The 15,669-nt window shown below is 40.3% G+C and overlaps 1 protein-coding gene across 5 annotated transcripts in view; it reads left to right on the top strand.

The window, feature by feature from the left end:
• The window catches only part of ENTHD1 (ENTH domain containing 1), a 106,832-nt gene extending 91,577 nt beyond the window's left edge, over positions 1–15,255 (top strand). For all 5 annotated transcript variants that reach the window (XM_072973561.1, XM_072973562.1, XM_072973563.1 and 2 more), the window contains 2 exons: positions 1,484–1,879; positions 14,009–15,255. In XM_072973561.1, the coding sequence (XP_072829662.1) occupies positions 1,484–1,879; positions 14,009–14,601 (989 nt within the window). In that variant the 3' untranslated portion in view covers positions 14,602–15,255. The remainder of the gene's footprint in view (positions 1–1,483; positions 1,880–14,008) is intronic.
• The last annotated feature ends 414 nt before the right edge of the window (positions 15,256–15,669 follow it).

The raw sequence follows: 15,669 nt of genomic DNA, 5'->3' as shown, positions 1-15,669 counted from the left end.
TTCCTGCTCCAGCCTTCCAATCTCCATCTCCTGTTGGCAGAACCTAAGAAGAAGTTAGCTGGCACAGCAGATGTGGTTGGTGGTGTACCAGCCCAAGTATCACGAAGCTAAGAGACAATGGCTTAACAACTGACACAGCCAGCCATTAGCTCCTCAGAACCCGTGCACATTCTGTTATGTATATTACATCCAAGCAACAAAAACATAGTTTTAAAAGATGAAAATGTTTGGAGATGAGAGGGTTGGGAACAAATGGCATTCCTGGTTGAGGCGGTGATTTATGTTTCTTAAATTGTCTGATTTTGTGGTAAACTAGCAACATTTTTGCCCAGGTTAGCCTCTGACTGTGGATGAACATGGAAAGGAAGGTTAAAGTCAAAGAAAATTTTCTTTTCTTCATAATAATTCAGAGCCTGGCAGTGATGATGGTAGAATCTAAATGTGCATTAGGAGGTATGTTGTGATGCACGTTGTGATATGTAAACACTTTACAGCAACTTACTACAATTCCTGTATCCTCCTCTCTTGTGGGAGCTCTAATGAGACAGGCTTCCTTTCACCTTCTCTCACCTGGTTATGCTTCTGATTTTATGAACTCTGTCTCTTAAAAATAGTTTTGTTTCTTTCCATATCCAACTTCAGATGAAACTATCTGAGAGCAAACCCTAGCACTGGGAGTACTGATAACAATTTGCATCTAGAAATTTGGACCAGGCCCATAATTCATATTCGGTAGATATTTCTATATCAAACCCACTTTAAATTTCAGTTTCTTTCCATTCCTTCAATTCCTTCTATTTGTAATAAATATCATTTGTCTGTTACATATTCCAGTATATTATATTCTAGGTTCTTTGGTGATACTAGTGAATAAAATGGACAAAGATCCCCACCCTGATGAGAAACTACATTTTAGTAATCATCACAACTGCTCTGGAAAATTGCTGCTTTTCTCCCACCAAAGATTTATTAACATTAACTTTCCATCTAACATAGTGATTTTCATTCATGGCCCTTGTGTAGACACTGGGCAAGAAGACATTCTTTATTTCAGAGGAAAAAGGCTTTTTTGTAGCTGGAGGTTCTGTAAGGATAGACCAGTATGATGTGGCATATTTTCTCTAGTTTATCATGTAAAAGATGAAAGTTTGAAGATACTAAAAATATAGTGGTTTCAGAGACAGATGAGTGGGTGAAGGGAGAAATATTTAAAGACAAGTTATTTGAAGCTTTTCTTGCCTTGGCATCAGTGAGGAGAGAGAGAAAAGGCAGCCCCCAAATGACTGGTGCATCAGGTGTAGCCTGGGTGTACTTCAAATAGACAGAATAGAAACATAGTGGAAAAAAAAAAGTAGGAACAACTAAACAGGAGAGAATTCTGTTATGGCATTTAAAAACTCCAGTTATTGAAAATGCAATAAATTTGAAATAGAGTATTTTCAATTTTATTTTTTGATTATAGCTCTTATTTGTTACTTTATAGATACTGTGCCTGTTTCCTCAGAAAAAAGCCCATCTCTGCAGGCAAATGTGAGTTTGGACAAGAAATCAGACAATACTATTACAAATACTGTAATAGAAAACCCTTTGCAAATGTCTCTAGAAAAGCAGCCAGCCACAAAAAGTTTTGAAACCCTGACAGCTTTACCAGCATTTTGGTCATCAAGTAAAGAAGAGTTGATCAACCCTAATTTAAGGATCTCAAAGTCAGATTCTACCTTCTATAATCAGGCCTCTGTAGAGACACTCTATGTCTCTCCCTCATTCAAAACATTTGACCCAGTGAAGGAGACGTTAATCAGTAAGGACCGTCTGAAAGCAACACAGTCCAGCTTCGTGCAGATGGATGCTGGAAACCTAAAGACCTTAACCACATGGGGTGAGTATACAGAAAAACAGACAAACACAAACCAAAAAACCTCTTTTGAAAAACCCTTCTTTTACTTTTCTCTGCATTTGTCTCCATTTTTTGTTCCTTCCTTTTACTCTCCATCCATTAGTATTAAAACATGCCATGGAGGTACTTCTCAGTTGATAAAGTGCCTCTTTTATTTAAGGGCTAATAGCAGCTCATCATTGTGAATTACAAGTGCTTAAGAAAGCACAAGTTCTGAGCAATTTTGATGCAGAACAAATTAGGAAGAACTAGCGTTAAATAAGAGCTTCCTGTTAGAACTTTAGGTTATTTATTTTTAAACCATATGAGAAAATTGGTTATTATGTATATTGGTCTGTATATACACACATTTAAAAGGGAAAACACATATATGTGTGTGTGTGGGTGTGTGCGCTGTCTCCTTTTTAGAAGAGCTATGTACTGATTACAAAAAAGGGATGGAGAGTCTCTTCCATTTTCTGTCTTAAGAAACATTAAGAGGGTTGCAGTAATGCTTAGGCTGGATGATGAAGGATAAAGCCAGTTGGGAGTCCAGGTCATTAGTTATTAAATCCTACATTTTATAATTATATTTTCCTCTGTAAAGCTAATTAGTTAGTAAAAGTAAATTTGTTTACTGGTACATTTTTCAAAGACTAGTTTATTGGTTCTTATATATAATGATGCTTACTTACTCATATAAATATAAAGTTTTTAATATAAATCTTTTAAACTGCCTCAAATTCAGGTCAGAAGTACGATATAAATACAAACAATGGAAGCCAAAATGTTGAGGTTAAAGAAATTTACCTTGGTGCTAGTAAGGTCAGTGAATAACAAAAAACTCTTTTTGCTGCTCTTTCCACAATTTTTTCAAATCGAGTAGCGTAAAAATACAACTGATTCTTAGTTTTGTCACCAAATTAACTGCTGATGGGGAAACCAATTAGTATTGGTTATGATGGCCATGTTAGCTATGTGCATGGCTGTCCCATGGGAAGTTGTTATTTTTGGTTCATTTCTTTCACAAATACCACGAAAAGAAAATTGAAAATAATTTTTGGTCACTGCCTGTGTACCAAGTACATTTAATTATAAAATGTAGCAAGAAGTTCCTCTAAAACCAGTTAGCAAGAAAGACTTTTGCTTCTACTTATAATGAAGTAGACAGCATTATTCTAATCCTCCACCAAAAATACTGATTAAAGCTGAAAAAACTATTAACAGTCATTATAAACCAACGAAAGTAGAAAACACATGATGAGTCAGGATCCTGGGGAACAGGATTGTGATACTGTGATATAATAAGAAACATATATTTGGTCTTCATCTCTGGTTTCTGGCACAGAGCTCCTAAAACCCTTGTAATTTCCTGAGTCATAGAAGTGAGGGGAACACCTTTCGTTATTCGTAATAAGCCCCTTTCAACCACACCAGCAGAACTTTCAGACCTCCCTCCTGGCCTGTGGGAAGAGGTGAGGGGCTGGAGATTGAGTTAATCATCAGTGCCAAAGATTCGATCAGTCATGCCTATATAATGGAACCTCCATAAAAATCCTGAAGAATGGCTTTAGAGTGCTTCCAGGATGGTGAACACATAAAGGTTCTGGGAGGAGGGCACCCCCGGAGAAGGCATGGCAGCTCTGTGCCCCTTCCCCGCACCTCACCCTATGCATTTTTTCCATTTGGCTGTTCCTGAGTTGTATCCTTTTGATAAACCAAAAATAGTAAGTAAAGTTCTTTCCTGAGTTTTGTGAGCCATTCTAGCAGATCATCAAGCCCAGGGAGGGGACCACGGGATCCCTCAATTTATAGCCAGCAGGTCAGAAATAGAGGAGGCTTGGACTTGCAGTTGGCATCTGAAGTGGGAGGCAGGCTTGAGAGACTGAGCCCTTACTCTCTGGGGTCTGCACTAACTCTGAGTTTCAGTGTCAGAATTGAGTTAAATTGTAGGACACCCAGTTGGTGTGCACAGAGCCTTGGAGAAATCCTTGGTGCAGAAAGCCCTCATGTTTGGTGTCAGAAGTGCTGTGAGTAGAGTAGGAAACTAGTTCACATTTAGCTGGTCCCACGTTCACCTCAGCTTCCCCCCTTGCATCATTTGCCTATGAGCAGAGCAGGACGATAGAAGCTGAGAGAAAATTATAGGCCTGGGCTTTCCGCTGTCTCACTGAACTTGAAAGATAGGGTTGCAGTTTGGGGCTTCCAAGGTGCCAGGGACTCAAGGAGCCAATATTCTAGAGGGGAGGAAATCACAGAGAAAAAGTCCACAAGTCTTCGTGTAATTTCTTACATTTGCCTCTTGCTAAGCTGATCATGTTCTGGATGAGGTGCCAGGAGACTAAATGGGAAGCAGCTTCTAAGACCCAGTGAGCTGAGCAGAGATCCTGGTAATTTTATGGTGCTAAGAGACAGGTTGAACTCCAGTTCAGGACGTGCTGGATTGTAGGAGCTCTGCTAAATACTCCGTCCTTTCGGTTGGGACCTCGAACAGGCTACACCCTAAGCATCAGAACTACACTCTAGGAGTAAGGACAAGCCGGAAATAGAACAGCCTTCTCAAATGCTGAACCCCAGCTTCAACTAGAGCAAAGTGATCGCCTTGTATTCCATCTGTCTTCTAGAAGACACTGAAATCCTTTCTTGAGAGCTGCTGCAATTTCATGCATAATGTTTGGCATTCAACAAAAAATTACCGAGCATACCAGGAAATGAACAAATGACCAGAAATACAGGAGAAAAACAGACAACAGAAACAGACTCACAATCTGGATACTGAAGTTACAAGATCGGTACTTTAATCATGATTAATATGATCAAGAAAACAGAAGGAAAGATGCGTAATTTCATCAGAATAGAATACTACTATCTATAAAGAAGAATCAAGTGAATTCCTGAATTCCAAAGCTGAAAAGTACAGTAGTGGGGAGTTAGCGGACATAAAGTGTTTAGGGTGAGACCTGGTACTCGGTGTCATAGGCAAACTTCTATTACTACTCCAGTGTCCGTATTTTTAGTTCCACTTTTAGAACTGGAGAACCCCGGCCCCCTCCAACCCTTAATATCCCCTCTGGTTATTTCCAGAAGTACCCAGGAGTTTCTCATTTATTCTCAGGAACAAGTAGACCCTTATCCTTATAGAAAGGGCATTCAGGCTGAGGAATAATTCAGGGCTCAGCTGACCAAAGAGGTTATGAGGACCTCCAGTTCATTCTCCATGGAGCAGCCAGGGTGACCTGATGACTGATACTCCCCACTTAAAACGTGGACTGCGCCTCCTATTCCTAAAGATCAAATAGCCTACTGGGCTTCATGCAGTCTGGCTTCTTCCTCTCTCAGAAGCCTGGTGCTCTTTCCATTTGTCAGATAAACTAAGTGACTTCACCACCTTTTTACTCTTGTTTCCTCTGACCAGAACACTTCTGACCCACCCCTTCCCTAGCTCACTCCTGCTGATCCTTCATAGGTCAGCTCGCTTCTTCAAGATTTCCTGGTCCCCTAGATTATTTCAAATCCCCCCAGCTGTGTGCTGTGTTAGTACCTGTAATCGTCCTTCCTGGCACGTGTTGTCATTCTAATTAAATATAACTGCGTAAGCACAAAGTTGTTTAATTCTCCGCCTTCCACCCATGTAAAATATCAGCTTCATGAGGAAAGGGACCATGTGTGCCCTGCTGATTATTGTATTCCCAGCACCAGTCACAGGGCCTTCCTTGCAAACTCCAGCTGGAAGGTGTCCATAAAGAAGTAATAGAAGAAGATACTGGAAAATTAAACCAAGACAGATGACGAGGTGCTAGGTGTGCCAGATTGGGACTTTACTTTGAAGACAATGCACGTCACTAAAGGTTTTAAGCCACGTGAGTGGCTTTATAAATGTGTTTGAAAAATTACTTGTGTCAGGGAATGTGGAAGGTTCATTTGGAGGGGGTGAAACTGGAGGCCAGAGAATTTCAGAGGCTGTTGTGGGAAAGGACACGAGGTAAGAGGTAGGGGAAGGAGCCAGTGAGGTGAGGAAGAGATCCCGAAACGGAGTGTGATCTGGGGAAGACGGGCTGGGATCCAGACCAGAAAGTCACCATGTGCTGCGGGCCTGTGAGGAAGGAGGGGGAAGGATGTAGCAGACGTTGTTGGTTTTAGTAACTAAAACGTACTGAGCCTTCGTGGGCCGCACACTGTACGTCGTGGCCTCCATATCTTATTGTCTGAGGTCACCCACCAAGACTGAGGGTTTGGAATGGTATAAGGGCCATGAGGGGACTGGAAAGGACTTAAGACAGCCACTCTAGAGAACGGAGGGAGGGGTGATGAGACACCGAGGAGAGGAAGGAGCAGTGATCTGTAGCGGGCCGGATTTGCAGGAGCCAGTGCTTTTCTCCCACAGCACTGAGCATCCTGGGCTAGGAGTGAAAAAGGTAGATATTTAAACTGAAATAGGATTAGGACTGCAGCCTCTGGGCCAAATCTGGCCCATGGCCTGTTTTTTGTAAATAAAGTGTTTTTTCATGAACAAGTTATTTATTTAAGACGTCTCCTGCCATAAGCAAGGAAGATCAGTGTAATGGTCATCACTGGATACAAGAAGATGAGCTTAAGGTCCCATACACTTTTCTGGCCCACGTGTGCAGAGTAATGGTCCAAACCAGTGCTGCGGTCCCCACTGGGTAGTGGTCCGTTCATCTTCACGGCCAGTTGGAAGCAGACTCACATGAGGGTTACGGAATAGGATATGATTACCATCTCCCCAGGGAAAGGGCTTGGACTTGAGGTGGAGATGGGGGTGGGTGACAAACTCGGGTCTCTCCTCCTTCCTGTGGTGCCACTTCAGAAGAACGTTCAGCATGCTCACTCCCACCCTGGACAGCGCCACGAAGTAGGTGAGGTGCTTCCACGTGCAAGCTGAGCCCTCCTCGCCATGGGCGCCACTCCTCAGGCCACCCCAGCTGCAGCCCAGAAACCCAGGACCCAGCCACTGCCGCCATTTCCAGCCTGGACCACCTGTAAACAGAGTTTTATCGGAATACAACTACACTACTCGGCTTGTGTGTTGTCTTGCGCTGCTTTTGTGCTACATCAGCAGAGCTGAGTAATCGCAACAGAGCCTACAATATTTACTGTCTTGTCCTTTATAAAAAAGGTTTACTGATTCCTGGATTAGGAATTAGCAGCGGATAAGGCAGAAAACACATCAGCAAGGGTAGCAAGAAAATGATTAAAGTGATTGATCCTGGGATTCTAGACTGGACAAGAAAGGAGGCCGAGCCAGGAGGGCACTTAAAGAATCAGAAAAAATTGAAGGATCACTGTGTCTCCTTTCTCAGTGAGGCCAAAGTATAGATGTAGTAAAAGGAATGTAAAAGGCTGGAAGTAATGGAGAAGGAAAGTAATCTTGGAAAACAAGATTTCAGAGCAGGGCAGTTGTGAGTGATGACATGTTCTATGGAATACTCAGAGGAGTGAATGGCTGAAGGTCACTGTGAGAAGTTCAAGAAATGATGAGGCTAGGATGGACGGCCGGTCTCCATGGACACTGGATGATGGAGGATAAAGAAGATACTACCTATTTTCTGGGTTTGGTTTAGGAAGTCATTTGCTTATATGAAAGGTCCATGTATGATGTTATATACTCTTTGGAGATAATGAGCTGGGCAAATTAAAAAATACATACTCGTATTTTAGTGGTTTTCAAATATCAGGGAGGCTGTCTAAGGCAGCCACCTAATACACTTTAATATTTTTACTACATGAGAGGGACAGATTTGCTGCAGCAACATCCTTTGACCTTAGGTTGCTGAATAAGTCTGTTCCTAGAACAGCCCATTCCTTCTGCTCCTCTGTTTGTTTATCTGTGGTTTTAGGTCGTTAGTTTATCATGCACACTAAAAAGGAAAAGGGAGCTAGTAGATACTTAAAAGCCAGATCTGGTGGCAGGCAGCTTTCATCACATTCTCATAAGCCACAGTTAGGATAAATGTGTTCCACCGCACTGGATTTTACTTTCTAATTTTGGAGGAGTGGGGAAGAAATCTATTCTGTGCTTTCTCATGTTGGGATAATGTTGGGCATTCTGCCTGGCTTCATCCTTTCTTTCTGTCACATTGGTTCCATTTTTTCACTCTGAATTTCAGCAGTTGTTCTTTGTGGCTATTTTTCAGTTCACCTTTGCTAGGTAAAGAAACCAAATGTGACACACACATAAAAGACTCATTAACCATGCCTTTTTCTTTTTGTCTATAAAATCCTTCAGAGCTGGAACAATTAACAATTTCCCTAAAAAAAATCAGGAAAATGATAGAAAACAGTTCTGCAAACCATCTCAGCTAACTCTGAGCGACAAGTCAGGCTGGTTCAGAAGCACCATGCAGAGCAGAGCATTGAAGGGAGAGGGGAGGCTTGTCACACCCGCCAGGGAAGTCACAGTCGAAGTGCTGCCCTGCCCCCCAGACCCAGCCTGGCCAGTCTTCTAGCTGCACAGCTCCTGCCTGCTTTTGTGCACACAAAAAGATGCACTGACTTGATTTTTTTAATTTAGTGAGCCAGATTTACACTTTATAGGTAAGTGAGAAAATTAATCTTTAATCCAGTAATCCAATTTTCCCAATAAAAATGTAACATACTTGATTTAGAGGCAGACTTAGCATTTCTCTCTAACCCTGTGTTACTCCTAAGTCTGTTTCTTCTGTGTAGCTTATTTATAATAATGACATTAAAAATAAAATTTCAAATATTACATGTTTTAAAGATTGAGATCTAATTCATGTACCATAAAACACACCCTTTTAAAGTGGACAATTTAGTGATTTTCAGTATATTCTCAGAGTTGTACAACCATCACTACTAATTCCAGAACATTTTCATCAGCCCCAAAAGTCCTGTACACATTAGCAGTCCCTCTCCGATCACCCTTCACCCCAGCCCCTGGCAACCACTGTTCTATGTCCTGTCTCTGTGGATTTGCCTACTCCGGACGCTTTGTATGATGGAATCATGCAATACATGGTCTTTTGTGACTGATTCTTTCACTGAGCGTCATGTTTTTAAGGTTCACCCATGTGGTAGCATAAATCAGTACTTCATTTCTTCTTATGGCTGAATAATATTTCATTGTATAGATAAACACATTTTATTTATCGATTCACCAGTTAGTTGATGGGTGTTTGGGTAGTTTCCCCTTTTTGGCTGTTACTCTGTTATGAAGATTTTTATAAATGTGACATCTTTAAACCAGCATCAGAACAGTCTAATCCGCGTGTATAGTTAACAGGACAGCCATTATATATCTGCTCGGAAGACTGAACAAGATGAACTGGAGAATGAAAGAAAAATCCCTCTGTTGTGCAGTGACATGTTTAGTGGACCAAAGACCTGCTGCTAGCAGGAAAATTTACATTTACAGCTAATGAGAGTTTTAAAATATTTCTAGAAATATATTTGTCATTTTATTCTTGCAGCCCAATACTTCTAAATGCTTTTTAGATTTAAAATTGTAGTATAATAATTAACAGATCCAATGTTATTCATGAGTATAAAAAATTAAAGATAACCACATCAGCAATGGGAATAATTTTATCAGTGCTATCTTCAAGAGAGTGCAGCATTAATTAGCATGCATGTATCACACAATGAGATTTTTAAATACAGCCATTTATTGCTGCTTATTTGCAATATTTGCTGCATTTCAGCTCTGGTGGGTAGACTATGAGGAGGATGAGTGTTAACAAATAACTTCTGTAGTGAGCCAGAGGAGGATAACTAAACGGGCAGGGAGAGGCACCCGGCAGTGCAGCCTGAAGTGTCTGGTACAGCTGCAATGTGTTTGGAAACAAAAGTAAATTGGCGTGCAGCAATTAGAGATGAAGTGGTTTTTTATGAGCAAAAGCACCATGTAGCCTATGAATCAAAGCTTCAGAACTGTAAACAATGATAAGCTATTTACTCAGCAGTTGTCACTACAAAGCAAGAGAAAGGTGGGCATACAGTAGAAAGCAGTGATTCTCAAGACTGAGCGTGCCTCAGTAACACCTGGGGGCTTGTTAAAACTCACTTTGCTGAGCCCAAGTGCCCAGCTTCTGACTCAGCTGGCCTGGGGTGAGGCCCAAGGACTTCATTTCTACCAAATTCCCAGGTGATGCTGCTGTTGCTGGTTCAGGAACCACACTTTGAGAAACACTAGCATAGAGTTAAATGTCAGATACTAATCACATCATATACATGATGATCATAACTGTGTTATCTTTAAATATGTAAGCTAACATTGTATTAACATTTGACTCAAATAGTGCTTTCCTCCTGGCTCTTAAATGTTCCTTATTAAATCATTCTTTCTGAGCAGAATGAACTATTTCTAGAATAGAGTCTTAGTATCCTAACATATATGTTCTGGGTCCTAGAATCTTAGAATCTCATCAAGGGTATATATTTCTGTCATCTGATGCATTAATCTTGCCTGAAACATTTCTACCACATGGTCATTCAGGCTGTGCGTATCAAGAAACTGATCGTTTCCCAAAGCAGCTCGTTTCAATGTGTGGAAAACCATGACTATTAGAAAGTTTTCTTTTTTTAATTGGGCTGAAATCTGTTTCCCCGTTACTTTTGCCTATTAACCCCAGTTCTAACTTGTGCACAATATGAGAAATGGAAGATAAGTGTTACTAAAGTTTTGTGACTATCTTCAGATAACTAAATATAGCCTGTTATGCTTTGTCCCACCTTCCCTTTTTGGGTAAAGATTTACAAATACACAAGCCATTCCTTATAGATAAGATGTCGGGTCCCCTCACCCTCCTGATTGCCTGCCTCCTAAGTTTTATATCCAGAATTTAACATAATTCTGTAATAGAGTAAAAATAATTCTAATACAATGGAATGGTGTAGGCGCAGACCTTCGTGGTTTAGATTATATGCTATAACATCAGAGACTTAAATTTGAGTCTCATCTCTGCCCCTTTTTAGCCTTGTGATCTTGGGAAAGTTTTTTGTTTTTTTTAACCTCTTGGAGATTCCTTTGCCTCATGTTTTCAGTGGGGTTATAAAATCTACTCCGCATGTTATGTTGGAGGGTGGTACTGAATAAAGAGAACTGGAAAACAGCTATCTGAAGAGCAGTCGCATCCTCAGGCCTCTCCTCCGGGCCAGACAGATGAAAACTGCCCTGAATATTCACCTACCCTCACAACCTCCGCCAGAAGTCTAGAGATTTGTTTTCTGGAGACGGTAGCTGGAGGGCCTCTGAAATGAGAGATGCTAGGGAGAGTTGAGTGTGCCGGTCCTATAACAAGCACTGCAGGATTAAGTGGCCATGTGCAGACCAAATGAGATTCCTGTCCCATTTCCTTCCTAGACTCCCAGCACACTGGGAGCCAGATAGATCTTCATCTTCTACGCATGGGTAGAAAAACTATTCTCACAAGAACCTATAATCTCAAAGGAAACAGCCAAAGATTTTGACATTAGTGGTTCCCCAACAAGTGACCCACTCAATTGACTATACACTGAAGTTCAACGTTGACAAGTCCCTCACTCACACTGAGAGCTTCCAATCAACTCTGTAATCCTTTATTCTTAATCATAAACAGATAGAAAGGTGTACCAGACATCTGAAAGAAACTTCTAACATGAAACATTGAAGCAAGAGATCTGAGAATATGTTACACCCAGGAAACAGGAAACAAGAACAGGTTGTTACAAGAAGAATTTCTGAGAACCAAAAAGAAAGAAAGAAAGAAAAGCTCTTGGAAGATAAAAATATAATAGCAGAAATTAACAACTCAGTGGTAGGATTGGAAGCTAAAATTGACAGAATTTCTAAGAAAGTAGAGCACAGAGACAAAGGTAGGGAAGATGGGAGAGAAAAATAGGAAGATTAGAGGAGTCCAGGCGATCTAACATCTGAAAACAAGAGGAGGTTTAGAAAGAAAGAACAGAGAAGATAAATGATTAAGGCAGTCAAGAAAGCGTTCTAAAGCTGGAGGAAGTGAGTTGCCTGATTAAAAGTCAGTTGACTTAAAGTTGACCTCAGTGAATGAAAAAAGTCCCCCTCAGGGCGTACGAAGTTTCAGAATACAGAGGACAACGGAAATTTTATGAAACTTGGGAGATAAAACAGGTTGTATACGGTTATACACAATGACTATGGATTAGAATGGCTCCCAATCCAGAGCAGCAATACTGGAAGCAAGAAGACAGTGGAATTTTGCCTTCACAGTTCTAAGAGAAAGGACTTTGGACCCAGAATTTTTTATCTAACTGAGCTATTATTAAGTCTAAAAGTAGAATACTGACATTTTTCAGACATGCAAGTTCTCAAAACTTTTACTTCACATGCATCCTTTTTCAGTGAAGTCCTGGGGAATGTGCTATTCCAAAATGAGTGTAGCCCAAGGAGAAAGTCGGGATGCAGAAAACAGGAGGGCGGTGAGGGGCTGCCAGACGCCAGCTGTGAGCGTGGCTCAGTGTGGCAGTGTGACTCAGGACCCAGTCGGCACGCCCATTACCACGTACCCTCTTTTTAATCCAAGGCTGGAATGTCTGGATAAGCCTGACCTAGATGTGTAAGTGTTCTTGTCTTGATTATGTGTTAGTGAACTTCCTGCTTTCCTTTTCGTGTCCTGCTGCTGCATCAGCCGAGAATACTCACGTCACCCCCATAAGTTTTGTGATTGGAATTTTCCTTAAGAACTGGAGATAGACCTCAGAGAGCTTTGAAGCAGAAAATAGAAGCTGCCTGCCCTGGCCATATTTTTCACAGGAGGTCCAATTTAGTTTAGAAGGACATGAATATGTAAAAGAAATAAAATAATATAGAAAGATAAGTCATGTATGCTAAGTGGTAAGCATTAATGTCCCTGTTCTGTGACTTACAGTGAGTAAGTTTTTGTTTTGTTTTGAAGTAGCAAGTCCAGAGTTTACTTTAAAGTCCAAAGACTTTAGCACTGGACTTTGCCAGTTTGTACCACCTCATACACAAATGGATGTAAATAGACATTCCTAGGAGACAAGAAGGAGTTCTGTGTCCAAGGAAGTTTGAAAACACTTGAATAAATTACAGGTGGCCCTTGAGCAACATGGGTTTGAACTGCACAGGTCCGCTCATACATGGCTTTTTCAGTAAATACGTGCTACAGAGCTACACGATCTGAGGTCGGTTGAATCTGCTGATGCAGAACCTTGGATGTGGCGGGCCAACTGTATAAAGTTATAGGGGACTTCCGAATGTGCGGAGGGCCGGTGCCCCTAACCCCCGTGATGTTCAAGGGTCAGGTGTTCTGTAGATGCCTCAAAACCTTAAATGTGTTAATGGATGTTGGTAATCTCCTAATGGGAGGCGTAATATGCAAGTGGCCAGTCTCATTTGACTTTGAAGCCCTGTTCTCACAAAATATCTTTTTACATCTTAAAGAACACAGTGTTCCCCAGAACAGTTTGGGAAATAATGATTTAGAATGAAGTGTGAAAGAAGAGTTTTCATATGATTTTGCCAGAAAGGAAGTTAAAAATGTTATCAGATCTTTAATTTTATGGAAAGTACCTTTAGAATGCTTTTTATTTTACTTATAGTTTCTTGGTGAAAAAAAAAATTATATGCATGTGCTAAAGTGTCCTAGATCTCAGGGTGGACTGAGTCTTAACTATATTTGACCACTGAGAGGAAAGATTAGTTTTATAACTTTGGGTACTTGTAGTTGGTTGTTCATTTTGCCATAAGAATATTCTTTGTTGGGAAAAAAAAGATGAAGGAAACTATGTGACATGTTTCTTTGACTTTCTACTTTAAATGTCAGCTTAAAATACTGGCAGTCAGTAGAATAGGGTGTAATATTTTACTTTTCTGCTCTCTCTGTTAAGTGTAATGTAAAAATATGTTGGGCAAGATTTAAGAGTCAAGATGAATATTGATAACTCTATTTTGGTTTCATCTCCATAGTATTATTGATATACAGTACATTTTTAGGTTTTCTCTGTTTCCTGCTTTGGGTTACTTGGGCTTATTATGACTGTTTAACATATTAAATTCTAAGTAGTTTATTTATGTTGAGACCTTTCGGATAGGATTTTACATCGTGAAATTATTTTAGTTATCACTCTCATTTGTATGTTGCATAATCTTTCTCTCTCATTTATACATTTTAGTTTCAACTGCCTCTGAGGGAACATCTTCCTTTTCTACTTTATCCATGTCATCTCCTAATTTAGCCTCTCCAGAGAATTCTGTTCATCTGTTACCCCCAGTTGTGGCTGGACCTTCTATCTGGACTTTGTCCCACCAACAGTCTTCTGCGTCCATTAAAGAGAAAGCTAAGACAGCCAGGGTTCATCGCCCTTTTGCTTCTAGGGGCCCGCTGTTCTCTGATGAAGAAGAAAGTGACCACTTCAACCTACTGGAAGTTCTTCCAGACAACTCTGATTCTGCCAAAAAGAAGACAAGTCCTATTTCTAGCAGTAATTGGGTAGAGTTTTCCACCCAAAATGTAGACCATTTTACCTCTATATCCTGTTCTAGTTTTCAGGCAACCAAAGACCTGCCTAGGGAGCCTGAAGCAAACAATTCCACTAACGTTCTTCTCGGGGAGGTAAAAAATGCTATAGTCAGATTACATGAAGATCTGAGCATGGTAATACAAGAACTTAACGTCATCAGTAGCCATCTGGTAAGTTTGAGTGGGAGTAGTCCACAAATAGGCGAGTCTTCGCAGTTTCCCAAGGAGAGCTCGGATCGAGTCTAACAGTCTTAATAGCCGTTTTTATAGAACTCATTTCCCAAAGACTAAGACGTTAACCTTCTATAGATTCTCATTATTATGGCAAAATAGGGTGATGGTTTGATTTTTCCTTGTCAGGTTTATTGAACAAGTGTATCTCAAACCAACAAATTCATTTGGGTAGTTTATTTTTTAAAGAGAAATGGAATCGCCTTTGATAATATCTTCAGATTTAGATATTAGTTCATTTGAAACTGAAGAAAGTTTCATTCTTCCATGCTCTGTACTTTACCTCAAAATATTTTAAGCATTAGTGAAAGTTACAGTAAGACTTCAAACTGCAAATGACTATTCTAGAGCTTTTGGATAAGTTGGCAGTAAAAAGCCCTTCGTTTTCCATCTGTGTGGAGTTTCATTGTTAACAAGCGTTTGCCTTGACTTAGGAGAACCGAGTCTGGGGTATATGTTTCACATGTTCTCATGTCAAGTTTCAGGTTCTGCAAACCAAGGGCCAGAAATCTTTTCCCTTCTTGTGGATCCATAGTTGGTTGGGAGTTAAGTTGAGACAAGTAGGACATGGAACAGGTGTTTTATTTTGTTAATGTATAATGCAAAGTGAATTTAAATGTGTACTTGTTTCTTGTATTTTGGAAAATAAATTTGATGTTTTTCATCTTAGATGTATCTTTTTAATTCATTAAGATAGCCTTCAAATAGAAATGTCTCGATTATTATATTTATTGGGAAAATGATCTGGCTTGGGTATTACAGAACAGTGTTTCTCAATCCTGCTACAGATTAGAATCACCAGAGAAGTTTTTGTTTCGTGTTTATTTGAGAGAACAGTGTAAAGGACTCCATGTACTCATTGCTCAGTTTCAACAATTACTAACCAAGGGCTAAAATAATCTCTGATAATTCTGAAGAAATGTGAGACATTTAAAAAGTATTCTAATGCTTGGGTGCCACTCCCAAATCAAAATTGATTTTCATGATGCAAACTGGTTAAGAACTAGAAGGAACTGTTACTGCAAAAACTCTAAAGTGGGAGGATATTTGCATGTTCGAGGACTGTCAAGGAGGCCAGTGCGG

Source organism: Vicugna pacos, chromosome 12, assembly GCF_048564905.1.
Source record: "Vicugna pacos chromosome 12, VicPac4, whole genome shotgun sequence".
Taxonomy (NCBI): Eukaryota; Metazoa; Chordata; class Mammalia; order Artiodactyla; family Camelidae; genus Vicugna; species Vicugna pacos.
Note: the sequence above shows the minus strand (reverse complement) of the source record. Positions and strands in the feature narration are given on the sequence as shown.